The sequence below is a fragment of the Chenopodium quinoa genome, unplaced genomic scaffold, assembly GCF_001683475.1.
Source record: "Chenopodium quinoa cultivar QQ74 unplaced genomic scaffold, ASM168347v1, whole genome shotgun sequence".
Taxonomy (NCBI): domain Eukaryota; kingdom Viridiplantae; phylum Streptophyta; class Magnoliopsida; order Caryophyllales; family Amaranthaceae; genus Chenopodium; species Chenopodium quinoa.
The window spans coordinates 4879523-4906838 of NW_018744092.1; the positions used below are offsets into that span (position 1 = coordinate 4879523).

Consider the following 27316-nt stretch of genomic DNA (forward strand, 5'->3'; position numbering starts at 1 on the left):
ATTTTGAGCGCTCCGCCAAAACAAGACAAACTTTTGATTATTTCTAAATAACACAAACATTAAGGGGTTTCTGCTTTAAACGAGACATTTTACCTACAACCTAAATAATCAGTAAACTTTTTTATTTTTTTTTGATGAATCCACTTAACAATTTAATTAACAATTAGTCAACACTTAAACCATAGTTAATTAATTAATCCCTACCTTATAAAAAGTTCAACCTTACTCTTATGAACAGTTGTGACATTTATAACCGCGAAAGAGCGTATTTACCAATTTGCCCCCATTTGATGTTAATTTTTTTTTTCACCCTTGCCACCTAATTAGTGATTAACTGATTACCATCTCTCTCACTTCATCTCTCCATTATTATCATCCCAACTTATCGGATTCCCTGCAATGAAGAATGCATTCCCTTTATCATCTTACCATTCAAACCAGTGAGCTACCGCTCCCACCGAAAATGAAGCAGAACCTCGTCCGCTGAAAGTTCACTGGAAAATCTAGAACCGTTTATGGGGGTTAATGCTTGAAATTGTCTTCCTTTCACTGGGATTATAGAGGGGATTATATTGATGTTCCTCCTACTGGTTTTAAGCACAAAGTCACTGATAATCTTCAAAGGTAATACCTTTTTTTCAATTTTAATTTCAGTTTATTTTCTAGGGTTCTGATTAATTCTGGGTATTATTCCATTAATGATTTCAGGATCTCGGTATACATTTATTTTCCCTAAATTTGATTGGATTTTGAAAAAAAAGAAAAGTGGGTAATTGAAGTGAATGGAGCACCAGGTACACAATATACCAACATCAAGTTGATTTTCCTGAGCATTACCCCATGGAAGCCCCTCAGGTCTCTTTTTATTCTTTTCAATTTGTTGTTTTCATATTAATTTGCTTTTCTACAACACATTTTTACATTTATATGTACAAAAAATTTGTTATTCTTGTTGTTGTTTGACAGGCAGGTGATTTCTTCACCCCGCCTCCAATTTCCCTCATATATACAGTAATGACCCTATATGCTAAGGTAAACTCTTATTTTTGAGAATTTGATTTTAAGGTTGTTACATTTTTGTAAATTTGCATAATTTATACTTATCTTGTATGTTCTTCTCATGGTAGTGTATATCCCATTATATTGTTTTCGGAACACTCTAGCGCCATTGGGTTTTTTATCAAGCACATTATTTGATCTCATGTTTGGCTGTTGTTGGTATCAAGTTGAGCAGATTTATCCCTTTATAAGTGTTGTACAACATTCCATCACTTGTTTTGTTCTGAAAACATGAAATACTCTTTAGCTAATAGGTCTCTCTATTAATCTGATTATATTCGTATCTACCGATTATACCTGGTGCTGGTGGTTCTTTCCCTACTAAGATAAGTTTGGATGTTTTGTGCTTTGATTTGACTTGGTAATCACCTAGATTAGTCTTAACTCTTAAACCTTTTATTCCTTTCTATGACTTCATAATTCTGCTATATGTTATGTTCTGTGCTAAGAAGCTCATTGATTAATTACAACTCATTCAACTCGATTAAATTACGAGTCTCATGGGGTGGGTTTATCCATTTTGGTCAATCAATTTGTCTTATAATTCTTTTTTGCCTGTATGACTTCATAATATTATTTTGATGAGCTTGTGGCTTTAGGTATAATATGTTTGTTTCCATTTTTGCATTGGACAGAAGTCCTACTCCCTCTCCCATTGCACGTCTCTTTAGTTGGTGAAAATTTTAGTTATGAGGGTTGTCTCGCTATTCAATTTATCATTGACTCGCTGAACTGATAAATCTAATTTAATAGCAATATCTGATATCTGTTGCTCTGATAATGCAGTTTTCTCAATTAGTAATTTGTTCATGTTATCGGAAACTAAGGGCCTTGGGGCTCTCCTAATGATGCATGGTTTATAAGAAGATAAATGCGCTAATAAGCAATCGGGGTGTTTCCATTTCTAAACACTAAATAAAATCACGAGCAGTACCTTTAATATTTATTTCACTTTTTATGAATAGTCTTTGTGTCTTTGATACGCTGATGGTATGGTTCATATAAATCCTTTTTTGTCTGTAGCCTTGAAAATGTGTGTAAATTTAGTTATCTGTATGACATTTGGCATGTAGGAGTGTTGTTTAATGGTTAGTCATAAGAATCCATCTTAGCTTGTAAGTTATTGTTGCATTGTAATTCTTTTCATATTCCATTCATTCAAATTTACCATCACTTATAGTTTATTGTAATTATTCTCAAATTCCATTCATTCATTTGGTGCCATCAATTCAATCTTAATTAAAACTCAATACGTGGTAGAGTTTGTAACTGATATGCATGCAAATTTAACCAAAATGTTTTATAATTGAGATTCTAATTATAAATATGTACTCTTATTCTTTGCATTATTGTCATTTACAATTTATTATAATTCTTTTCAAATTCCATTCATTCATTTGGTGTCATCAATTCAATATAATTAAAACCCATCTTTTATGTGTTGATGGAGTGGTAATTTAGTTTCTCCCTCTTCAATTTCATCTTCATCAATGGATGCTCTAGATAAAGTTTTTGATCCTTTGAGAAATTTCGATGAGGGCAAGAAGGGTCCAGATGAAATTGTTCTAGGTAGATGTTTTTCAAAGAAGATAGGTGAGGCTGATATGAATGGGAATATAATGCCTTTGCCAACACTGCACAGAAGGCTATAGAGACTGGATAAATATTTGAAGGAAGGAGACGAGTTGTAGTTCTCTTATCAATCCTAACCTAGCTTAGAGGTTTATTGTTAGTTAAAGATGCCACTTTTCTAGTGAGATTCTGGTGCATCCTAATCATAGCTGCTATGTTTCGTGATCTATCGAGTCACACAAGATATGATTCAGGGAAACTCTAAGGCTATATTCTTGAAGTCCTGTAATTTTAGTGTAGCTGATGTACGTAGTCTAAGAATTATGAAGTCTTTTTGGTGTTTGCTTCTGTATATGTATTCTGTATTTATTCTGTTGGATGTAGCATTAATTTGTCTAAACTCCAAAAGCTATTATGTAAATTTTTGATAGCAATTGTTGTGTCTCAGTCATTTTCCTGCTCCATCGGTTTTGTGTTTTGATTTTGTCTGCTTCGTGGAGACATGATCTGCATCTAATAAGCATTAGCTTAATAAATTACTGTATTTCTTTGTAGTGTTAAGTGGAATTAAGCTAACCTCAAGATTGGCTGCTTTGGTTAACTTATCTCTTCTTGGCACTCTGTTATTAAAAAAAAATAAAAAAAATAAAATAAAATAAACCCTCAGTTAATTACATTGGTCTTAAGATACCAAACTTGAAACTTTGAGAATGGATATTGGATCATATTAGATACTACCTTTGTTTCTTATTATGTGTAACAAATGGGTATTATTTGTGAGACAAAATATTCACGTAAGAAGAAACTGTGGTAGTATAACAGAAATACGAAATATAAATTTACATTGCATTAGACTTGAGCCAAATCCAAACTTAGATCTTCGAGACCTAAGATTGCCAACTACTCATAGGGTACCCAAGAACAAATTAATATAAAATTTCATATTCCTTTGTTTCGCTTTGTTTTTTTAGCTTGTAATTTATATCAATTTTTATTCTAGAGAATCAACATACTCTTTCCGATACATAAGAAAAGGGTAATAAATATATGTAGCCCTTAAGCTGGACTACAAGGGCTATATATATGCATTAAATAAACTTCATATAAAATTTGAGAGTTCATAACAAAAATATGCTTAAGTGTTGTTTATTACCTGCTATTTAGTCTTTCTCTTATTAGCTTTTTATTGACTTTGAAGCATGATAACCAATTTGTAATTTTTTAAATTTCTTATAAGTGAAATGCAAAAAAATAACTTTTATACCATATTGAATAAGCCATTTCACGCGCAAAATGCTTACTAATTGTAAGCTTTATAACTATGTACGTCATACAAGCTATTAAAACACTTTACATTGTTATACCTTTTCCAGTCTGCCACATAAGACGAACATAACTAAATTAAGTGACCACCCTTACAGTATAAAGACAAGCCATGATAACTTATCCGCATTGGCTGGACATATCGCACGCATCACGCGCGTTGACCACCCTAGTAATTAGGAAAATACCCACTCCTCTTCCCCACCACCAGCCACTCCTCCTCCCCACCACCAGCCACCTCTCCTTCCCCCCGGCCACCAGCTGCTTCCCTCTCCCACTTCCACCCTCAGTGGCGCTAGCCCAGCCGCCTCGCCTTGCCGTCGCCCTCCCCCTCCTCCAAACCACCATCACCGAACCTCCCTCCCCATGAAAATCCACGAAATCCCCCTCCTTCCCTACGAAAACCCACAAAAACCCCTTTTCCCACCCTCGAAAACCCTAACCAATAGGGTTTCATGGGTGGGCGAAGGGAAATTGGGGGTTTCGTGGGTTTTCATAGGGAAGGAGGGGATTTCGTGGGTTATTGTGGTGGGTGGGAGTCGGAGAAGGGAATGGGAGGAGTGGGGATGCCGGAAATGGAGTCAATTGGCGCAGGGGAAGGGGTTGAGCCGCCGACAAATTGTCGTCGGAGGGCCGAGCATCGGGGAAGGGGGATGGGCAGGGAGAGGAAAGGGTGGCTGGTGAGAGGCGTTGTTTTTTTTAAAAAAAAATAGTAATAATAAAATTTAAATCTTAAAAAAACATTTAATAAATAAAAAAAATCAAATTTAATTGTCAAACCAATAAAATAATGACACGTGTACCATATACTTATTAATCAAGTCACTAACCGGTCATAACTTGTTTAAAGCGAATACCCCCCAAAATTTGTATTATTTAGAAATAATCAAAAGTTTGACTTGTTTTTGGCAGACCGCTCAAAGTTTGTATTATTTTTGACAATTTTTCCAAAATAATTTAAGTTGAACAAAAATAATTTCAATTTAATAAAATAATTTTAGTTTAGCAAAAATAAAGTAAAAAGTTAACATGCTTTAATTTGCAACACTTTTTTAACCAACTCTTATATGTGGTTAACCATCATGGGGGTTAATTTATAGAGGTTACTCAGTCAGTGTTACAGAGGTTACTTCATTAATCGTCAGTGATATATAGGGGTTACTCGGTCAATGACATAGGGGTTACTCAGTCAGTATTACTACAGTTACTCCATCAATGTTATATGGGTTACTGTCACAGTCACTTTGGGTCGACCTAGGCAAGGCCATCGACCATCTCGCATAGGCGCGCAAGGCCTTCGGGATCTCACTTGCCTACGTGAGCGAGTGCATACTCGGTTCGGGAAGAACGAGCCAAGTGAGGCTAAAGTAGCTCACAACCATGTCTAAGGCTTGTGGGGTTATCAGGGATAGCTCCCAAGTGCTTAGGCCATGGTGCTAGCAAGGGCTTGATCAGCTAGGCCTTGGGCCTATGGCTACCACGCGCGCGCACACACTAAAAGAACCTCGGAGTGTTTGGATGAGCAAAACTCCATAACAACCTTTGGTATTGATTGAGGGGACTTATTAGGACCCTAAAAGATCATACATGGCCATAGGGCCAAGGTTGGGTTTAGTAATTGGGTTTGAGAGCCCATTATTGTGTTACTGTGTAACACCCCGTATTTTTATACGTATTTTTGATTTAAATAAGTATTTCTTAAAATATTTAAATAATTAGAATTGAATTATTTAGGGTTTTTAGTTACTTTAAAAAGAATGATTTTTATTGAAAGTGTATTTTTAATTATTTAATAATCTTGAAAATATTTTAATTTATGATTTGGAAATATTGAGGCATATTATTTTATAAAAGATAATTTTTAAAAGTCAAAGTTTTAAAGAAAGTCAAAATCCTAGTTTGAGTAGGAAAGGGATTATTAAGGGTAGTAAGTAGGAGGTTATGAGAGAGGGTATAAATACCCATCATATGCCTAGGGTGGAGTGCACCCAAAGGTAAATTCTCTCCCTCCTCTGATTTTATTCTTCCCTTAATTTTTTCCCCTTCCCCTTTAATTTAATTATTTATTGTTTAACCACCACCACACACGCCCGGCCACCACCACCACCAACCTTCGCCGGCGGCAGCAGCCACCAGGCAGCGCGGCAGCAGCGACCTAGGTGGTTGCGTATTGTCTATTCTCCGTTCTTAATTTTTAATCACGTTTTAATCACGTTTAGATGCTAACTTGTCCGATTTTTACAAAAAATAAATAGTGTTTTTCGTGTGTAAATATGATTTTTTACACTCATTCCCCCAACCGTCAGACGGTCGGGGATCGCAACTTCCTTGGATGCCTCTGGGACATCCGGTTGCCTGAAGGAGAGATCGATCCCCAGGCCAGTGTTTTTTACACTCATTCCCCCAACCGTCAGACGGCCGGGGATCGCCTAAGAGGAGGCTTTTCGAGATTTGTTAGAGACGGCGCCCTCATCTACCGGCCGAGGCCGGATCAACTTGGTCGCAGAGCGAGGCGCCTTGCTCCCCTCTTGAGTAAAAAAGAAAGTATAATGGTCAACCAGTATATACTTCAAAAAAAAAATACAAAGGACTAAGGGACGGGCGCATATACCTTATTTTTTGCCGCCTGGGCAGCTTTCTTCTTCTCCGCATTCTCCTTGCGGATTTCAGCGGCTGATTTTGTAGGAGTCTTATGTGGAGGCAACATTGTTAAAGTGTTTACTGCAGAAAACAAACCGTTTGATTAGGCAAAGACAAGAAAAATTTCACAAGTATAAAATAGCTAAAGCGGCATAATAGTGCCAGTTGCTCACGCGACCTACGTTTTTTAAACTGGGTGCTTAACCCACAGGCGGATAAAAATGCCTCATCTCGCAGAAACTTGTGTTTGGGTACCCAATTCTTGGGCACACTTATTAGCTCACCGGTTGAGAGGGCGGTTGGGGTGAGTTCAAAGAGCCCCGCCTCTATAATCCTATTATAGTCCTCATTTGGGACTTAGGGCATCTTGCATTTTTGCCCAAGCAGCTCAGGCTTTCGGTTGTAGGTCCTAAGCTCGCGGTTCTCCTCTTTTGTGGGAGCGAAAACTAGATAAAAGCGGTTCTTCCAGTCTGACCACTTAGACGGTTTATCCAACGTCATCAAATACTGGGGATAAGTGGTCAGAGTATACCAAGCTCTCCACCCGCCTGGGCTCCGGCTTAAATAGTGCATATGGGCGAAGGCCTCCCAGCCGGGGTTTAGGCCCTACATCTCGCAGGCGGCGATGTAGCCTAAAATGTTAACCCGAGAATTGGGGGTTAACAGCCACACACCCAGGGCGTATCCTCTTAAGATGGCCTTTATGGTGTCGTGTAGAGGGAAGCGGAGGCCGGCTAGAAAGGCCACCTCATGACAGCCAAAGTACCCATTCGCATTGCGCTGGTTGTCTTCCCAGGTAGTTGTTCCCATCTCAGGCGGTACTCGAATGGTGTACCCCTCTCCTAGAGGCCGCATGAGTACAAAAATCCCTAAGTTCCTCTCCATGCTAGCCTGGTCTTTAGCTGAGACTTGGATGAGGAGGGGATCACCCTTATTATTCCAAGTGGGTCTCTCTTCCTTCTCGCTATCTACAACCGGTGTAAGATAGCTGCTGCTACTGCTTTGACCAGAGTTTGACGTAGAGGCGGTTTCTCCGCTGCTCTCATCACTAAAGGATTTTACCTCCTCAGCTCCAGAGATAGAGGCGACATCTTCGCCGCCTCCATTATTGGACCCCAGGATTCCATCACTAGGGGTGCTAGGGGTACCTCTTGGGGATTCCCTTATCATCTCAGCCTGGTTCGTTTCAGGCGGCAACTCTTCGGAGCTTTCTCCTTTATATTCCGGATCTATAGCCGTTTTTCTAGTACGAGCCATTGTGTCCTGCACAGAGACAGAGACGGTCGGATTGGAAGATGAACAAGGAGAATCCTAGTACCCAGAGGTGGCTCCCCCAGTCCTAGACTCAGCCGTACCAGGGGACTGGTTGACCTCTAAATTGTGGTATGTCGGGTGTGTGGTTGGTGAGTCCATTCACTTTTAAAACCCAAGAAAAGAAAAAAGAGAAAGATGCACAAACGAAAAATACATGAAAGAGCTGAAGGGGGTAGAGACGGTACCTCAAGAGTAAGCTGGAAAGGTAGCAGGTGTTGACCAGCTGATATAGCAGGCGAAATTCAGTAGATGGCTTGCAAGGGGCACAGGCGTTTGGCCGGATGTACCCTCTAGGAAAGCAAGTCTTTGAAAGCTTGAGCTAGCTGATGCACAGACGGTATGCCCGTATGTGCCTCTGGAAATAATGAAGATTGCTTGCAAACCCCTCAAGCGTTGCTGGCTAGCAAACTCAGACGGGAAACCGGATGAGTAAGGAAGAAAAAGACGGTTGTATGGGCAATAACAACCAGTGTCAGAGCTCTCTCTTTTTCTCTCGAAAATTTTCTCAAATTTGGCAAAGTGTGAAATGAGAGGAGGGGGGTTTCTATTTATAAAGAAACTCAGAAGGCGAACCGTCGCCTCCTCATTCGAATTCAAATCCGAATTAAAAAAAAAATAAAAAATAAAAAATATAATCACCGTCTCAGATCATGAAACCTGTCACAGGTGCCACGTGGCAAGCCACGTCCCACCTGTGAGGGGCAAATGTTTGGGGTAAAATTACCCTATGCCACGTGGCCCAATGGTATGCTGACACGTGTCAACCTCAGAGAGGCCCAATGGGATCCAATCCTCTGTTGACACGTGGCAATGTAACCCTAATAGGGGAACTGATCTCCTTCTACTATAAATAGAGGAATGTCCTCATTCATTGCACATTCATGCACCTTCATAAATACATATACAAATACCGATCAATATTAATTGTAGAATCTCCCGGAATCCGAAAGACCATTTACTTTTCCGCACGTTTACTCACTCGGACGTATTCTAACTTGACCGTCGGAGGCAGAACTCCAACCAACCGGAGTCTCCGTTCTTGTGCAGGTACAGGAGGTCGGCTACCAGTTATGGTGTTGTAACTCTCCAGTAGGACACATCAAAAAACCCCGAAACACTAAACGTGGATAACTTCCCCCAGTACGTGGACAAGGCCAGATGCATCCAAGTAAACATGCAAGTGGTGGGCAGTTACTAGATCATGGGTGTAGTGGGCAGTTATCCTATCTAACTGGGATGTGGTCATTGCCTATAAATAGGCCAAGACATTCATTTGTTGAGTAGAGAATTTTGGGAGCTCTAGAGAGAGATTCTAGAGAGAAAAACTCCTTGTATTTGTAAGCCATGAAAATAATAAAGTGTTCTTACTAGTGTTGGTGTGTTGTCTCTTGTTTGTGTGCGTATGTTCTTATTGCTTCAGCGTTAGCCTGGTTTAGACTCGGTCTAGGCGTCATCACGGAAACCTTTTAAGTTCCTAACTTAGAAAAAAAATAAAACTAGTTAACAAATTATCCTGTGACAGTTACTTTGTTATTTTACAAACGGCCACGTCATGTGGCCAGCCGAACTTAAAACGAGTTGTACATTTTAATTTTTTTTTTTTTTTTTTTTTTTTTAAGATAACAAGCTTGTAAAATTAAAAACCGCCAAACCTGAATATCTAGTCTTATATTTTTGGCATAGAGAAGTACCTGTTCTTCTAAATCTTCACATGTCACACCGAACTTAGGGTTTCTACAATTCTTGCTGGTCTTCAAAACCTCGATTAATCACGGTAATCATCTTCTTTTGTATTTGAATTTCTCTTCCATCAATTCGTACTCAAACAACTTTTCGTTTAATCCTTGTTATAAATTTTCGTTTTTTAAATTTTACTTCATTTCTTGCCGAGTAATTGTTCATTTTTCAATTAATGTCGAATTAAACCCTAAGATTTTGCAATTTGAAAAAAATGATTTCATTATTTTTAAATTTGCAGGATATAATGGCAATTCTTGCAATTACCGATGATGTGATCTTGCCCCTTAGTACTGTATCCAGTTTGACGAATGAGCTCAAACTCGAAGGATCGGTACTCGATAATACTTTTATCATCACTCTCGCTTCGTCTCTAAGTAATTTTCTTTAAACTGTTTTTTGTGTGAAGAACTGATATTTGTTGTGTATGTAATTTTTCTCTAATATGTAATTTTGCAAAATTTTCAATACAGAATTACAAGCCAATCTATTTTTTTTTGGACGTATCAGTTTGTCAATTTGATATTCTTGACTGTTTAGCAGTTTAGGAAATGGGGGATCAATGGATCATGCTTATAGAGGGTTTCTAGGGTTTGTGTTATTGGCATTGGGAAGGTTCAATGTAATTGGAAATATGTAACTGGATTATTGTCGTGTTGGGATTATTTCTCGTGTGTAAAACGATTATCTTGGGTTAGTATTAGAATGAGAGTCTCTTATTCAGTTGCTTCAAATAATGGCTATGAGAAATTGCTGACTTGCTGTAAGGTGGACGCTTTTTTCCTCTGAATTTCAAATTAATGTTTCCATTTTCATCTGTTTGCTGTTTCTTGTCTGATCTTGAGTATGTGATGCAATGTTCCCGATAGCATTATCCTTATACATCCTGTGCAGAAAACCCCTTATTTATTGCACACTATTTTTCTACGAGTTTTATAATGGCATGAACTTATCAGGTACACTGCCTTTGGAATCGTCATCCATGGATACTGTTATTGGTGTATCCAAAACACGAGACTTTCCTGCTGCTCCTATGCTTGCCGAATTGTTTAGAGTTCTGAAGCCAGATGGAAGAGTTCTTATTTGTTTGTCCGAACTTGTTGGTGATCTCCCTTCAGACAATGTAATGTCAAATTATTTTGGAATTATTTGATTGATGACAATATTTATAGTTTTTGACTTTACATTTGTTCACCTGTCCATTGGTCCTGATAGATATTTATGGCAATCTGCAGATTCTTTCTTCTCTGGAGCGGAAGATACTTGTAGCAGGATTCTTGGAACCAGAAGCTAGCCAACAGCAACCGGACGCTTTTTCAGGAGTTCAAACCATCCAAGTTAGTTGCATGTCATTAGTGTTAATTCTCATAGCATATGCAGTAATCTTCAATTTATTCTGAAAGTCTTTATAAGAGTTTCTCTGTAAGGTCTGTTTGAATTTTGGTTCAACAAAGTAAGTGAAAGTCCTTCTAATATGTGGTGAACTGGTGATACATAAGTACATAACTGGTTGCATGTACTATTTTATTTAAGAGATGGGAATATGAAGCATGCTTCTCTGTGATAAGCTTGACCGTCTTTTTCTAATTGGTTTATGCAGAGGTTGGATTTGTGGGTTAGCATAAGCTATTTGAAAATTTGATTGTAGTTTCAAGGTGCATCAACATTTTATGCATCTCTGGAGTGGTGATTAGTGAGATACAGTTTTAAAAATATTTTCATGGAGCAAGGGGATGTTTCAAGAATTCTTGTCTTTGCAATTTTTATCATCATATTTATAGTTACCATTACACATGACTTATGGGATTAAGGCTTTGATTGATTGATTGATTACACATGACTGTTTATGGGGATCCATATTCTTTGTGGAGCTCCATTTATTTCTTGATTGTTGCACGAGCATAATAATATTTATGCCATTTTTCTTGAATAAGAGACTGTTAAGGTTTTTTCATTTCACAGTTCTTTCTCAAAAACTTTGTATATGTATGACTAGATAAAGTAGCTTGAATTGGGATTGTGAAAGCTTCCTTTCTTGCATCGTATTGCTAATTTTTAGGCACTACTAAACTGCTTCTCAACTAGTCATAATTGTTTAGCTCTGAACTACTTATGTGGTTCTCAGTTCTCACTGCATTGTCTGTCGAAATATGAACCTAGAATTTTCATCTCCTAATGGTTGGGAATCAATTCTGCCATATTTTCATCATGATCAGAAGTTATTCCAAACTCTTTTAGGTTTCTCTATGACCATCAAGACCCATTTGTTTTTGCTGTTTCCCCCCCTTTTTTTTTCATGGAATAATTTATTACATCTTCATCTTTAAATTAGGATGCTTAGTAAGTAGACCTTTCTAGATAATTTGGTATTCTGTCCATTTTAGTGGTGGCCACTTGTTATCATATACTCCTTACACCCCAAATTACTTGCCATTTTCCTTTTTGGACACTATTTTTATTTTTTCCATTTCCTTAACAAAAATGCTAAAAATGGCGATGAACGTAACTTGGGAAATGTGGACCATCTTTTTAAGTTACAACTCGTTTAGGTATTTGTTTGTTTGTTGGTTGATAGCAAACAATGTTTTGACCTAAACATGCTTTGAATTAAGTGGATACATCAGCTTTGATCAATTACATAATCTAAGAATTCGTGACCACTTTGATTAAGCATCAAGATTAAGGCTATGCTTAGTTTACCTTATTTAAGTACCTTATTACTTATTTCAAATCAGATCAAATGAGAAAAACAAGTTTAGATCATATGTTATCATTTTATGTGCAATTTTTTATAAGACCCCACTTGATTTATTTTTACCTTACGCATTAATGTACGTAAAGTCACATTTTAGTCAAATTAGGCAATCAAATCAGTTCAGTTCAGTTGAGAAAAAATAAGCTTAGATCACATTAGAAAAAATAAGAACTAAACATAGCCTAACAAGATTCATAAACTGGTTGTCCTAAAACTATCTTATTAATAGTGATGGAACTTTTGGTTCATGTAGCCGACCCCACTGATGGGTCTAAGGCTTTGATTGATTGAATTGTGATGGAACTTTGAATAGGCCTTTGATTAAGCATGAATAAAGATGTCATTATTTAACAAATATAATTATCTGGTAGTTCATTATGAATGCTTACAATTTTGAAGGAACTTATTGAAATTATATGGTTAGTAGCAAACTACATCAATATGAGTGATGTGAAAGTGTAGGAGTATAAAGAGTTAAACAGTTACTTTTGTCGATTACTTATGATGACAGTGTCTCTTGATTTGCCTATTTCTATGGAAAGGACTTCAACTTGCCAGTATTTTGTGCTCGTATTTCTCTCTCTGAGATTAGGGATGTTATATGGGTTATTTCACTAATGTTTTGTTTCAGTAGTAATTTCAATTTTGCCATCATGGTTCCACTGGCCTAGTGGAGTCTAGAAAAAATAGGTTCGTCAGAGATAGATAAGACTTACAGAATGAGGACAATTTATCCTTGAAACAAGATGGTTGTTTTTTTTTTTTTTTTTTCCGTTCCCCACTGTTTACACAGGATTTGTGTTTTTTTTGTTTAATTTATTTGGTGAAAAATTGAGAAGTGTAGTTCTTCTATTACAGGTTAAAGCCAAGAAGCCATCTTGGAAAATTGGATCATCTTTTTCTCTCAAAGCCTCGAAAGGTTTACCCAAGGTTCAAATTGATGATGATATGGATCTGATTGATGAGGACACTCTATTAACTGAGGAAGACTTGAAGAAACCACAACTTCCTGCAGGTTAGATCTTAGGAAAACAAGGATGTCCCCCCCCCCCCCCCCCCCCTCTTTTGTCCTGGGAATTAGCTCTCCAATATATATGCATGATGATTCAAATTATCATTACAGTTGGGGATTGTGAAGTTGGAAGCACAAGGAAAGCCTGCAAGAACTGTTCATGTGGTAGGGCTGAGGAAGAACAGAAAGTTGAAAAATTGGGGCTAAAAATGGAACAGCTGGATAATCCTCAGTCTGCATGTGGAAGTGTATGTGTTGTAGCATCATAATTACATTTGTGGTATCTTAATTCAGAGTATCTTGACTTTTGAAGATGGTTATGCATGTTTCATTATGGTTTTAAATTGACGTTGAATCACCTATATTGCTTATTTGCATATTATTGGTTGTCATCCTATCTGAAACTCTCCTATTGGGCTTCCTAATATTACAGTGTGGACTAGGAGATGCTTTTAGGTGCAGCACATGCCCATACAAAGGTCTTCCGGCATTTAAACTTGGGGATAAGGTACACCTCTCTCTTCATTACCTTAATGCTTTACTCATTTATGTAATTGTTATTACTGCTTTTACTGCCTTTGTTCTGCCAAAGTGGCTATCCATCGATCTATAAATATGAGCATTTGGGCAATTCAAGGTACGGAGTATCAAAAAGTGGGTGGGAAGCTGAGAACTTTTGCGGAAGTTAGACTTTTATAATTTATATCGTACTAAACTATTTTTCCAATGCGTTTGAAGAGGTTCTTACCTAGAGTATGGGAATGAGATAGGGGCTTTATGTCAGTTATATCCGATTGCTGTTTTTAGTCTTAACCCTACAATTTCTAAAAGACAGTATTCATAGCATCTAGCCTAAATTGTTGTATATTCTCCCAATGAATGGCAAGTAAATAATATTTTGGGAAGATCAAGCTACTGAACTCTTGCACCAATTAGATGTCCAGTTGTGCAGAGACTGGTTTATCCTTTGTTTGAATCTTATAGTAGGCACCTTATACTTTTCTAATGTCTTTTTTTTTATTATTTTTTTGTTATTTATATATATATATATATATATATATATATATATATATATATATATATATATATATATATATATATATATATATATATATATATAATTGTGGAAGCCAGTTAAAAGATCTTGTAACAATATTACCGCTGAGAAAATATTGGATAGTAGCCTTGTCATCTAGCTACTCATCAAGTGTCTGAGAGAACTCTAGCTTCAGACTGTTGTGAATCTTGTCATTGCTTTTAGCCTCCTGCTATAGGTGCAGTGATGCTGAGTTAGAGCTCAACTTCTCTGTTTGGTATTTTATGGAGTTAGAACTTGGGCAGCAAACTTTCTCCATGCAAAAAAGAGCTGGTATTTTGCCAAAAATCTGGATAATTTTATATCCTGATATACCCTCAACTTGGCTTCCATCAGTGTTAGTAGACTAGTAGTTCAATGTCACTATACTTAAGTAGCTTACACTATTACCCTTATTAGTTTCTATATCAGTTTTTGGACGCGTCCACCTCTGTTATTGTATCCTTGTAATGTACTTAGTATTGGTTTGCTGAGAAGGAGGTGGATGGAAAGGAAAGGGAAATGAACTAAGTAGCTTTCCTACATTATATATTATTAAAGACCTCGTACTAAAATCATACTTTCTTTTCTCCCAAATCAGTGGAATTTGGATCGAAGGAAAGTCGATAACATAAAGTCCCTCTATTGCTTAACTAAGGAATATAAGCAAATCCTCCAAAGGAATATTAGATTTCTCCCTATCTTTTCCTTTCCCTTCCCTTTCTCCAGTTATTATTTTAAATAAAATATAAATGATGAGTTAATTGTCTGTCTTGTTTATTTGAAATCAAAATGATAGAGCTTTTGATGCAGTTTGGTAAAGACAAGTATATTCTTTATAATCCAGTTTGATTTCTGTAATTGTTTACTTTTTTCCTAAATGGTGCATCTTCGCAATGCATACCCCTGTGAGGTGGAATCTAAAAATCACACAGATTTCAGCTTTATAGATGCATGCCTAGACAATTTTATTAATGTCTGATCAGGAATTTATACTTTGAGACTTGTATAATGTATCTGTGCTTGATTGTTCAATGTTGCAGGTTTCTTTGTCGAGCAATTTCCTTGATGCAGATATATAAACTGGAGCAGGATTCATTTGCATTTTTTGAGAACAGTGGTTTTGAGGGTCATGACCGTGCAATGTTTAGAATTAGAATTGTAACTATTTTTTCATGGATATTATAATTTTCCAAAATTTTGACATATACTTCGTATGTAGTATGTGAACTCATTACTAGAAAGAAATATATAGTCATGGTCTTTGTGATGCAATCTGTTTTGATAAGAAATCATCTATGCCTCTGTTGGCCATCTAGTCTCGAGCTTTCCATTTTCCATGACAGGCAACATCTGCATTTTATTGTAAATTTCTGCAGTTGCAAGGAGTTTAATAAGAATTCATATTATATGGTGATTGAACAGTTGAGGATGGTGATAGTAGACTAGCAGATAAATGGAAATGTGCAGGATGGCAATTGACACAATTTATCTTATTTGGAGATTATGTGAAATTCTTGACTTATTTCTCGAATCTTGCAGTAGGTATAGTGAGCCAAAATCTTGCTCTCTAAATAATAAGTCACACTTAAATAGTCGTCTAAATTTAATCAAAATATTCTGTCGAAGGTAAAATGAGAACTTATTTTAACATGATATGAAAATTGGCTTTTTATTGTGTTGAATGGAGTACTTTGTATTAATCTATGATCGCTGTCATGATTCATGAATATACATTACAATTAGGGGTGAGCAAAATTATTGGGTACCCGGTTTTGGACCCGGAATTGGTTAGGACCCGCCGGGTCCAGAACTGGAACTGGTGCAACCGGTTCCGGGTCCGGGTCCAAAAATCAGGAACCGGTTATAACTGGTTCCAGTTCCAGTTCTTGATTTTACGGACCCGGTACCCACCGGATACTCGGAACTGGTTGCATTGCTTTAAAAATATGTTATTCGTGGCCTGCTCTGAATATATGGGGCATAATTATCTATTGGGCCTTATAATTTCCTAGCCCACACTTTATTTCTAACCTAATTAGTCACCATATATTTAAGGAGTACTTTTTTTTTAACTCATGTTTTTTTCATTTCATCACCCACCAAAAACCACTCATAATTTCTACTTTCATCCGTCAAACATCAAACTCCAATTTGATGATTATTTCACCCAACTTAAATTAATCACTCCACTCTTATCTTTTTCCCAAATTCTTGTATCTAAATCCACTTTTTTCCATCCTTAATTTTTATTTGTACAATAGAAAGAGGTAAAAGATGAAGGTGGTGAAGAAGAGGCCGAAAACAGATGAAGATTAAAGATGAATCAAGCTTACATACTCTATTATTATGAGTTTTAGGGATGATTTGTGTGATTTCAGGCTAATAAATTTATGAAAAAGCCATGATTATGTAATACAACTCGAGTTTGCTACTGTACATTCTCTAAATGCTCAGATCTACTTTTTTTCATCTTTATTTTCTGCAATTTTCATATAATACTTTTAGGTTTGTATTTTTTTTAAATAAATATAATTTCTGTTTATCGATCAAATCTGATTTTTCCTTTGGATATGTAACCGGATACCCGGTTCTAGAACCGGTTACCACCAGTTCCAGTTCCAGTTCTAAATATTCTGGACCCGGTTATACCGGTTCCGGGTCTGGTTCCAAAATCTAGGACCCGGTACAAACCAGTTCCAAGACCAGTTCCTTCGTTTTTCACCGGGTACCCGGTTGTGCTCACCCCTAATTACAATATCATTTCTCATCATGCGACTAACCAAAAAAAAAAGTCTGAGATTCCAAAAATTTGTAAATACATAAATTGTTAAAATTTATGAACCCAAAAATTATAATATTGGCACCAAAAGTAGCCTAATGATCATCTACTCTTTCAGCTGTGTTAACTACTTACATCTGCTGAGAAAGGAGGACCAGAAGTCCTTGAGGTCCTACTAATATCTCATTTAAGAAACTAAGTAATCCGAACCAAACCACAGGTGTTACATCCACCCCGCCAAGGGGTGGAATCACTTTGCGCGTAGGAACTAGAAGTGGTTCTGTAGGTGCATAAGCAAGAACATACGGGAACTTACCCACCGGAAGTCTTGGATACCATGACATGACTATCCTTAGGATGAAAAGGAAGGAAAATGCCGAAAGGAAAGGTCCTATAAAGGGAATGGTAGCCTTTGCTGTGGCTGCATCCAACTCTATTAACAGTATATTGTGCTTCAGCTCATTGAAGATATGTGCTGTTTCGAGCATACTGATGTTAGTTGTAGCAAGAGCAAACATATCAGATATTGGTTCAGAGTTGGTTATTCCTTGATGCGAGATTTCAGTGACTGTTTGAACAGTTACCCCCATGGCACACCGGGGACTAAGGGTTATTCGTGGGATGTGATCTGGGTTTCTTCCTGTGGGACTCCTGCATCTTTTCTGCATAGATACAACAGATGGGGCATAAGCATCTACAGAATGACAATCTATAAGAACAAGGACATTCAGAATTCACACTGCAGTGTAAATAAAATTTGTTAAAGCAATCATACTAGATGATTTGTCAACGGTTTCATGGATTAAACTACGAGGATATAGGATAGGGTTGACTGGCTGGCTACCTCATATTGGAAACCCCTTCTTTAAAACGATTCATTCCTATTATTATCATTTTGTCACGCGACTTTCCAAGATCTCATTAATAATCAGGTACAGACTTCAAATTAAGTCCATCTTAGTTATCGCTTCCAAAGTTATCAGACCTGAGGACCGAGTTGGCAGGTGCAAGTGCAATTTTAAGGTCTAGAGGGGTTTTACAGGATCCTAGTGACCACTACTGACCATGTCTCGATATCATCTCATCTAATGATCCGAGTGCAAGGATTATAATACATTTTTGACTACTTGTTTGACACTGTTACTTGTAGTCAGAATAAACAACAGAGAATACACGAGATAGTTGAACAAATTTAAAGAATACGAGCAGCACAATCAGAGATGAACAACTATCATCGACGTATGCACAATTCTCTGAATGACATTGTCCTTATGATCAACTTTGGTGTTGCCATTTTGACTGAAGTCACTAATACTGCTAATCTTCAGGTCTGCTTTCTAGAACAGTTTCTACAATTTTCTTGAAATAGAATCATTAGGATTGGATTATTTATCCGATTTCGGAAGTTTATATCAGAAAAATCAGCCCCTCAAAATAACTAAGGAAACTAGGAATTGAGAGATTAGTGATCATAACGTGTAATTAATTACTAGTAATAATATATATATTAATATATATGGAGTAATTTTTTGCAAAAAAAAAAAAAAAAGCACTTACAAGCGAAAGGGGGTAAGACTTGCAAAGGGTTGCCATCAAACACTGTAAACAAACCAATGAACAGAAAAATAAAATAAAATATGAGGATAAAATTAAACTCTGCTTATTTTCATCTACACTATAATCTGAAAATGAATTTTGAGGTTGCTGAGAAAAAAAGTGGGGGAGAGAGAGAGAGAGAGAGAGAATGAGTTTGAATTTCTTATTTGGTCCTGAAGCTGACAGGAAGAAGAAAGGAGTGAAGGAGATGGGATTAAGATTGGATAAGACTCCTACTGTAATGTATCAAATAAAAGAAAAATCTTCATTTTTAAATGAAACCAAACGCGTGGCTTTAGGTATCAAGTTCCAGCCTTATACAAAATTCTCTGTGTTGTTTCAAAAAAGAGAAAAAAAAAAATCTCTTTGTTTTTTCTCCTCAAACCTAGCAACCATAGTAAAAGTTAGGAACTGTCATCGATTGTTATCTATGGTAAGCCCTAAATTCTCTTTTTTAATATTTTTAACCAATAAAGATCACCAAAAGTATGGTGATTATAGTCGGTCCCTCCATGTAGGGTTTAGTCAGTTCCCTAATGGTAGAATGTTTAGTATTGTTTGTTTGTTTGTTTGTTTGTTTTTTCGTGTGTGCAGGGATACAACTTCGGAAGATTTGTCTTGCAAATTTGCGGAATTGCGGGTCTGTTGGTATTGGGGTGCAGATTTAGAAGATTCGTCTTGCAAATTTGCAGATCTTGATGGCCAATCAAGTTTTATCACTTTTGCGACTATATATCAATGGAGCTCCGTCAAAAACGATGCAAAGACATCTAAAATCATCAAGGAGCAGTGGCAAAAGCAATGCTATTAGTTTAGGGATGTTTAATTCTTATATTGAGAATTTAGATCTCTTAAAGGATGATTGTAAATGTCGAACGAATATTATTATTTAATGAAATCACCCCTCCCTATTCCATTAAAAAAAAAAGTTCCAACCTTATACACTACCGTCTAATTTTATTTCCGATTCCAAATCTATACTATTTGCCAAAATAGACACTTCCTTACGTTATGTTACAATCATACGAAGTAGTATTCAATATTTTCTTAAACTGCGTATCTACATTTATTGAATAAAACATACTCCCTCCGTCTCCTTTTATTTGTCACTTTTGCCATTTTGGGTGCCTCCAAATATTTGTCACATTTCATATTTTCATAATTATTAAGATACATAAAAAGACTTTTATAGCCTCATTTTTTTTTGTCCTTATTAAGTCCTCTTTCTATTTTACCCTAACATTTGCCATAAAAATTGTGCCAACTTTTGACTAAATTAATGTTTTGCACTCTTGAATCTCTCAATTTTTCTTTCCCTTAATTACATTTTTAATTGGAAATGTCTCTTTTCCATGCACTTTAATTACTTTATACTTTCCCATATACTTTCGTTATTTCCCATATACATCCATTATTTCACATTCTCCATCTAAATCCCTGTGATTTTCCTTCAAAAGTGAGAAACAAAAGGGGACGGAGGGAGTATAAAAAAAAAAAGCTTTATTTAAACATAGATATTTTCAAATTATTATTATTTTTTATTTTTTTTATTTTTTTTTTTGTGAAAAAGAAGAGAAACAATCCCCAAAGAAACAAGAAGCAAATAAAATGAAAAAAAAACACACTAAAGAGGAAAATAAAAACAAACAAAAGTATAGGAAAGAATAAAGTAATAACATTAAGCTGTAAGAGCGGAACTTTCCTTGGCACCATCACTCTACTCAAACCCTCTAATAAAACGCCTTAAGATCCACCGGGACCCCCTTAAGGAGAACCACGTTTTGAGTAAGATTAACACCATAGCTTATTAGTTAGCAAGCCAATACCATATTTTCAATTTTCATAACATACTGAGTTTCAATTAACAAAAACCAATATTTTAGGATGCATAATGGAGAAAATACAAGTTAATCTTTATGAATAACATACAAAACATGTCTAAGGGTATAAAGAACAAATGATTCCTATTCAAAGGGATTAGACAGTAATTTAATATTGTCAATGTTACTACCTACTTTCTTCATCTAGCTTTTTCTTTCCTCACTCCTTCTGGCTCTCAACATTGGTGTTGCGATTCCTAATGCAAAAGCACTCCACCACCACCACAACCACCGTCATCTGCTATGTTCTATGAATAAAGGGTGAAATTAAAGGCATAGTTAACCCCTACCCTTTGGGGCTTGATCACGCCTTTAATTTCACCCTTTATTCATAGGGTTTTCATTTAAGAACGGGGAAGGTGGGTAGAGATCGGGGAAGCTTCAATAGTGTTGATGTTGGGGAAGCTTCATTGGTGGTGGAGATGAGAAAGCTTCAATGGTGGTGGAGACTCGGGAAGTTTTAATGGAGGAAGAAGGAGAAAGCTTTTCAATGGAGGGAGTTTTAATGGTGGTTTCTGTGAGTAACGCCAAAACGACCGTTATCTTTATTCAAGAGGTGACATCGAGTACTATTCTCCAATATTACAACAATGCCATTAGATTGACGAATTTCGTCAATCATAAAGATTAACCAGGTTTGCTCTCCATAATGGAAATTAATAACTTGAGTTAATGAGATCACATACGGAGTATTTGTAATATTGAACTTCATTAAAAAAAAAAGGGAAATTCTACATTATAATCCTCTAGTTTTGCGTCTTCTACGTTGTGTCCCATATTTTTGAAAGTTACATATTGTAACCCTCAAGTATAATTAGTAACCATACGGTGACCTTACTGTTATCGCGCTGTTAACAAATTACATTATGTTGTTATAATCACCATTAGTGGAGCCCACGCTCTACTATTTAATATTTTTTTTAATGATTTACGTGATGGAAAATGTTCCGTAAAAGGTGTTGGGGGCCTTTTTGGCCCTTATGGAACCAAATTAAGCTCAGATTTTGCAAAAAAATAACGTAATTGCCTTGTTTGGTTATTAAAATATGTCTCGATTTGCGTGTTATTATTTTTAGCCACATAAATTGTTCAAGTAAAATTTAAGGTCATTTAAGTTCTTTAGGAATCAAATTGAGCTCAAAATCGACAAAAAAATAATGTAATTGTCTCGTTTTAAGTGTCAATTGCGTTATTTCTTAACACGCCAAATGAGACATTAGACATTACGTTAGTTTTTTTTTTTTTGGCTAACTTTGAACTTTATTTGGAACTATTAAACAAACCTCGATGCCTTGTTTGAACAATTTCCACTACTAAAAAATAATGTCACGCAAATTGAGACATCTCTTAACACGCAAAATGAGGCATTGACTTTATTTTTTTTTGCAAAATCTGAGTTCAATTTGGACTCACAAGGGCCAAAACGGCCCCCAAAACCTTTAACGAAATATTTTTCCAACATGCAAATCAACATAAAAATATTAATTAGTGGAGAGTGGGCTCCACTAACAGTAATTATAACAACATAACGAAATTTTTTTAGCGGCGAGATAACGATAAGGTCACTAATTATACCTAAGGGTTACAATGTGTAACGATGAGGTACAACGTAGAAAATGTAAAAGTAGAGGGGTATAATGTAGAATTTAAAATAAAAATAAAAATTGCTTGTAACACGAGTAAAGCATATTAATTATTTAATTCATTAATTATAGTGTATTACTATAATTAGTTATGAAAAACCTTGACTTTACTAAATTCCTCCTCATTCCTTTCCTTTCCTTTCCATGGCTGTGTGGAGGTGGTGTCTGTCTTAACTCTCAACACACCAACTTCCTCCGCCGCCATGGCCGCCGTAAACGGTGAGCTCACTTTCTCTCTCCTCCTTCTTCTCCTTCTCCATCTCGCTTTCTCTCTCTTCTTCTGAAATTCTCTGTGATTTGCTTTTGCAGTGCAACGTTCTTCTTCTCCTCCTCCTCTCGAAGAATCCAACAATGGCTTCATCTCTGAATCACTTGCATCTACTGCTCCTCCCTCTTCTCAAACTCCGGTAATTTCCTCTTTTTTGTTCGTAATTATCAAATTTTTAGGTTGTATTTTACTAGGAAATCGAGTTTTTGACTTTTAAGTTATGGTGTTTTGAAGTATTAAATTAGCTGATTGTATGCTTGATTTTTGGATGGTTGACCTAATTGAAGTTGGAATTGACTTTGTTTTTGATTTCAACGGATTGTGTTAATCTTTTCATGTAATCAAAGCAATTCAATTTTGCATTGAAGTTGCTTTTGCTTTGATTTAAATTTTTCACTGGTTGATGACTGAGTATAACTAGATGAATTGTTTTTACGAAAATGTTTGAATTAATTGGATATTTTTCTGTTTGATTTCTCTTTTGTTTGATTGTTCTTAATGAATGATTAATGCTGGAAAGAAAGACTCGAAATCCTACTGTGATCAGGGTATTCCACTTCTCCAAATACTTAACAGGGTGGGGGTGAAAGAGTAGGAGGTCTGACTTGTGTCAATTACTTGATCAATTTATTTTTATAGATCCTCGAAAATCGATCAATGTCTACCTATTCTATGAAGTCTCAGGGTAACTCCGTCTTAGTCTGAAAGTGTAATGATTTTTTTACTCCAACTGCTAATGTATTTGTGTTCAATCGCCGATGATGTTAGTCCTGCAATTCGAAGTACTATGGTTTAGGAATGTCCCAAAGTGAATACTTCTTTATCTTTTCACAAATGAAGAGAAAAAGGAAATATTTTTTTTTTGGATCATATCTGTAATTCATTAATTTTTGGCTTCATGGATATTGGGCTTTTTTTTTTTTTTTTTTTTTTTTTTTTTTTTTTAATTATTATTATGAAATAAAACATGGTATATATGTCAGAATGAGCGGATGAAGTTAAAATGATTTCATTTATGTTTTTGACTTTGTTTTCAATCTGGCAAAACTTGCAATTTTGACAAAGATTAGCTTAATCATTGGGTTCATTCTGCTATAGCCAGCCCCAAAGCCATGTGCTTCTAGTTCTATCTTGTGATGCCAACTTATTCTCTTCGAGTTTTCGGTTCATCATTTGCATTGAATCCATGTCATTCAAGGTTTGATTTTGCTTAATTTTGGAAAATGTTGTTTTTTGCCCCTTGCCCCAACTTACCTATTTTTTCAATGAATTCCGTCATCTTTCCTGAAAATAAAACCAATGCAGATTGCATTGGGACAGATTAGTATAAATGGTTCATAAAGAGGGGCGGGTTATGAGGTATGAAATAAGGCTTTAGAGTTATAATCTGAAGGCATAATTTGAAATGATTGTTGTTATTTTGCACTAATTGGATGACCTTGACATTGTAGCCTGGAATTGAATTTAATGTAATGAGTAGAACTTAGAACAAAGTTACACTTGCCTTTTGAGTTGCTATTGTGGTTTAGTGGGGAGACTGGTTAGAATTGTGTTGGTTCCAGGAAAAATGAGTTATTAAGCGAAATACTACTAAGCTGAAGTAGTAGGCGTCTAGGGTCCTGCCTTGATTAGAAAATTGACAATCTGTTTCATGGTTAGCATTTGGCATATGCTGGCCAGAATGCATATCTGAAAGATTGCTTTACATGCAGATTAATCAGATAGATATTCTTGCCTAATGGCAGGATGCCCCTTCTTACTTGATTACTTCTTCCTCCTTGATGCTGAATTCTGCTCCAACTTAGGAAACACAGTAAGGACCTCTTATAAATTGATATCTGAACTCGTGTTTGACTTCTTCATGTCCAAGATACAACATAACATGTTGGCTGGTGCTGGTTGTTGAATGTGTCTTATCTGTGTAACTGTTGTTCAATATCAGAAATCTTATTCTGAATCATGGCACTTTGTAAAATCCTGTATTGCCTCAACTTTTCAGGAGCAGTACCCATCTTCCATGGAACATGATTATGAATCGATATGCTGGGGCTGTGGATTGCGACTTATTCTCCCATCAAACGCACCAGTTTTTAAGTGTGGTTGGTGTGGGGCAATTACCAAACAAAATGAAAGCAGACGTGAAGGCAAAAAATTGCGGTGGAGACGTTTACGTGATCGTTGCTTTGTTTCTATCCTCCTTGTATTTGTGTCATTTGTTATATGTAAGCCTCATGCTCCCTTTTTAAATCTATTTTTTCTGGTTGCTCATAGGATCATTCCTGCTCTTTATAGTTTCTCAATCTTGCAGTCTAGCCTATGTAGGTGTATAGGCCAACACAAGAAAGGCAGTTCACTGCTATAAATTGTTTTCCATTGGTGCTGGCTTTGCTTTGTTGTGAGATTGGGTTGCATGTAGGAGTGTAGGACTTCCCGTTTCTCCTTGGGGTGTGATTTATGCCATGTAGTATGTCCTATTCTATAACCTCTTTCTCAAACTGCCAAATCAAACAGGGATGGTGCAGGCTTTTATACACATATTTACTTATATTAGAGACAGAAAAAGGCTACCCCTTTCCTATTTGTTGAGCTGTGAATCCATTTGACCTTTTGCTATCACTTTTAGAGCAACTATCTTGGTGCAATGTCATTTGATAGCTTGGACTCCTTGGAGATTTCAGCTCTCTTGTAGCTAAGAAGCTGACTATTGTCAATGTGTTTGCTTACCGGCAATTTCAGAGGCTTTGATTCCTACAATTTCAGCTAAAATTCGATCATTATCCTTTTTATTTTACCTTTTAGTATGTATGATGAACTAGCCTAAGGGGAGGGGTAGTCTAGGCAATGCATAACTAATTTTTAGAATTAAGTTAAAGGAGTTTAGCAATAGGGAAACTATGTTGAATAATGATGAAAATATTAATTTATTATATTTAGCTTTAAGATCTGGGGTTTTGATCTCCTAAGTGCTGATTTCATACTGTTTATCAATTTTTCCCCAATTCTCTTCCTTGTTTCTACAAATCTGACTTTCCAGCCTATAACAGTATTTTTTCTTGCAAGTGATTCTTATGGATCTTATTGAAATGATCTCTCTAATCTATGCTTTGATCACTAGTGACTCTGTTTCACTGTCTTCTATGGATATGTAGGTGGTGGTTTGTGGGCAGTATACCCAGTTGTATTTTCAGTGAGCTTACTTTGTGGCGTATTCCACAGTATAGTTACTTTCCTATTGTCTGTGTCTACTGTTTCTATGTTTGGCCTGGCGGCCTTCACTGATGCCGGCACTCCGTTGCCAGTTGTGTGGGGTAGCTATCCAGCTGTGAGGAAAGATGAATTACAGGACTATACTTTCTGCCTGTACTGCTCTAAGCCAAAATCACCTAGAGCTCATCATTGCAGTTCGTGTGGGTCTTGTGTGTTGGATATGGATCATCACTGCCCATTTGTAAGTTTGCAAGGTCTTTTATTGCTTTTGAAAGTTGGTTCATATTCTTTGTTTTGGTTACAGATTTTTTTTCATGACTACTTATACTAGTTGTCTGGCTAGGGGCTAGGGAGTAGCTCTGAAATGTCATGCTTTATTTCATGGCTAAAATGCTCTTACACCTAAATAGTGAAGTTTGTTGGACTCTTAGCTTTAAAAATTTCCCTGCTTGTGAATACATGGAATCAAACAATCCTACTTTTGGATGCTTTAAATGAGATGATCAATTTCATTACTTTTTGCAGATTGGAAACTGTGTTGGTGCAGGACACCATCGTTATTTCATCGGCTTTCTTATTGTAGCTGTTATTAGTGTAGCATATGCCGCCATCATGTCTGCTTATGCAATCCTCCATGTATTACCATCTTTGGGCGAGGGATCTTTTCAGGAGATACATGGAGTCAACAGCAACATTACATTCATGGGCATCCTAAAAGACATATTTATTGCATTTGTGACTTCTGCTGTGTTCTTTCCGCCAAGAGGGCTTGTTCTTCTTTATCTCTTTGTAGCTAGTATTTCTGTGGGGATAGGCTTAACTGTGCTTTTATGGCAACAACTATATTTCATCTACGAGGGAAGAACATATTTAACTAGCTTAAGTTCACAGGATGATGCAGAACGGGACTGCAGAAACCTGTACCGATTTTTTGGTTTCCCACATTCCTTTTCCCTATATTTGCGTGTTTGTTGTAATTCTAAGAAAATTCACAGAAAGTTATGATTTCCCCCATATATTGCATCCCACTGAAGGGTTTGGGCGAGTACATCCGTCGTGTATGAGTTTTGCTGCTTAGATAGATAGGAAACAACCTTTGTGTGGTGATTTCAGGGATCATCTTCGGAGGCATTGGGGTTGATACTGTTGTTATAGTGTTGCTGATTAGTGTTGTAAATTAGTAATTCATTGAAGATCTCATTAACACAGATATAAGTTTAATCTCTGTTATTGTCTTACTAGTGTTTTCCTTTTGATGAACTTGTTTTAGTTGTTAATATTCAAGAACTTAAGCACCAAACCCTTCCTTTCACCTTTGATTGTCAGTCTTGTGACATTGTGAGCAGGATGCTCTAAAGTCAAATTCATTGTTAGTCTTGAAAGAAAGAGTTACAGATTTGTCTTTGTCCCTCGATTTCACAATCTCTCAAAAATAAAAAGGATTTTGAGGAAT

At 36.4% G+C, this 27316-nt stretch overlaps 3 protein-coding genes and 1 long non-coding RNA gene across 5 annotated transcripts; 3 read left to right on the forward strand and 1 right to left on the reverse strand.

Annotated features, from left to right (window-relative positions):
• The first annotated feature begins 324 nt into the window (after positions 1-324).
• On the forward strand, positions 325-3681 carry LOC110691983. Of its 2 annotated transcripts, XR_002505369.1 has the most exons (4): positions 325-624; positions 709-855; positions 967-1032; positions 2521-3678. It is a non-coding gene; the product is annotated as an uncharacterized LOC110691983 (long non-coding RNA). The 2 variants fall into 2 exon arrangements; XR_002505368.1 differs by having other exon boundaries at positions 967-3681.
• Positions 3682-9534: 5853 nt separating this feature from the next.
• LOC110691984 (anamorsin homolog) lies at positions 9535-15911 on the forward strand. The gene is made up of 8 exons (XM_021868969.1): positions 9535-9682; positions 9887-10022; positions 10602-10768; positions 10881-10982; positions 13259-13415; positions 13524-13660; positions 13846-13920; positions 15531-15911. Exons 2-8 carry the CDS (start codon positions 9893-9895, stop codon positions 15567-15569), a joined length of 807 nt encoding a protein of 268 aa, XP_021724661.1. The 5' UTR covers positions 9535-9682; positions 9887-9892; the 3' UTR covers positions 15570-15911.
• Positions 15912-17266: 1355 nt separating this feature from the next.
• On the reverse strand, positions 17267-19168 carry LOC110691985 (protein COFACTOR ASSEMBLY OF COMPLEX C SUBUNIT B CCB3, chloroplastic-like). The gene is made up of 2 exons (XM_021868970.1): positions 18827-19168; positions 17267-17931 (listed from the first exon to the last, which is right to left on the reverse strand). Exons 1-2 carry the CDS (start codon positions 18860-18862, stop codon positions 17401-17403), a joined length of 567 nt encoding a protein of 188 aa, XP_021724662.1. The 5' UTR covers positions 18863-19168; the 3' UTR covers positions 17267-17400.
• A 3326-nt stretch (positions 19169-22494) lies between these two features.
• LOC110691986 (protein S-acyltransferase 11-like) lies at positions 22495-27119 on the forward strand. The gene is made up of 5 exons (XM_021868971.1): positions 22495-22607; positions 22698-22795; positions 24656-24878; positions 25806-26104; positions 26389-27119. The coding sequence occupies exons 1-5, from the start codon at positions 22592-22594 to the stop codon at positions 26866-26868; spliced, it is 1116 nt and encodes a 371-aa protein (XP_021724663.1). The 5' UTR covers positions 22495-22591; the 3' UTR covers positions 26869-27119.
• The last annotated feature ends 197 nt before the right edge of the window (positions 27120-27316 follow it).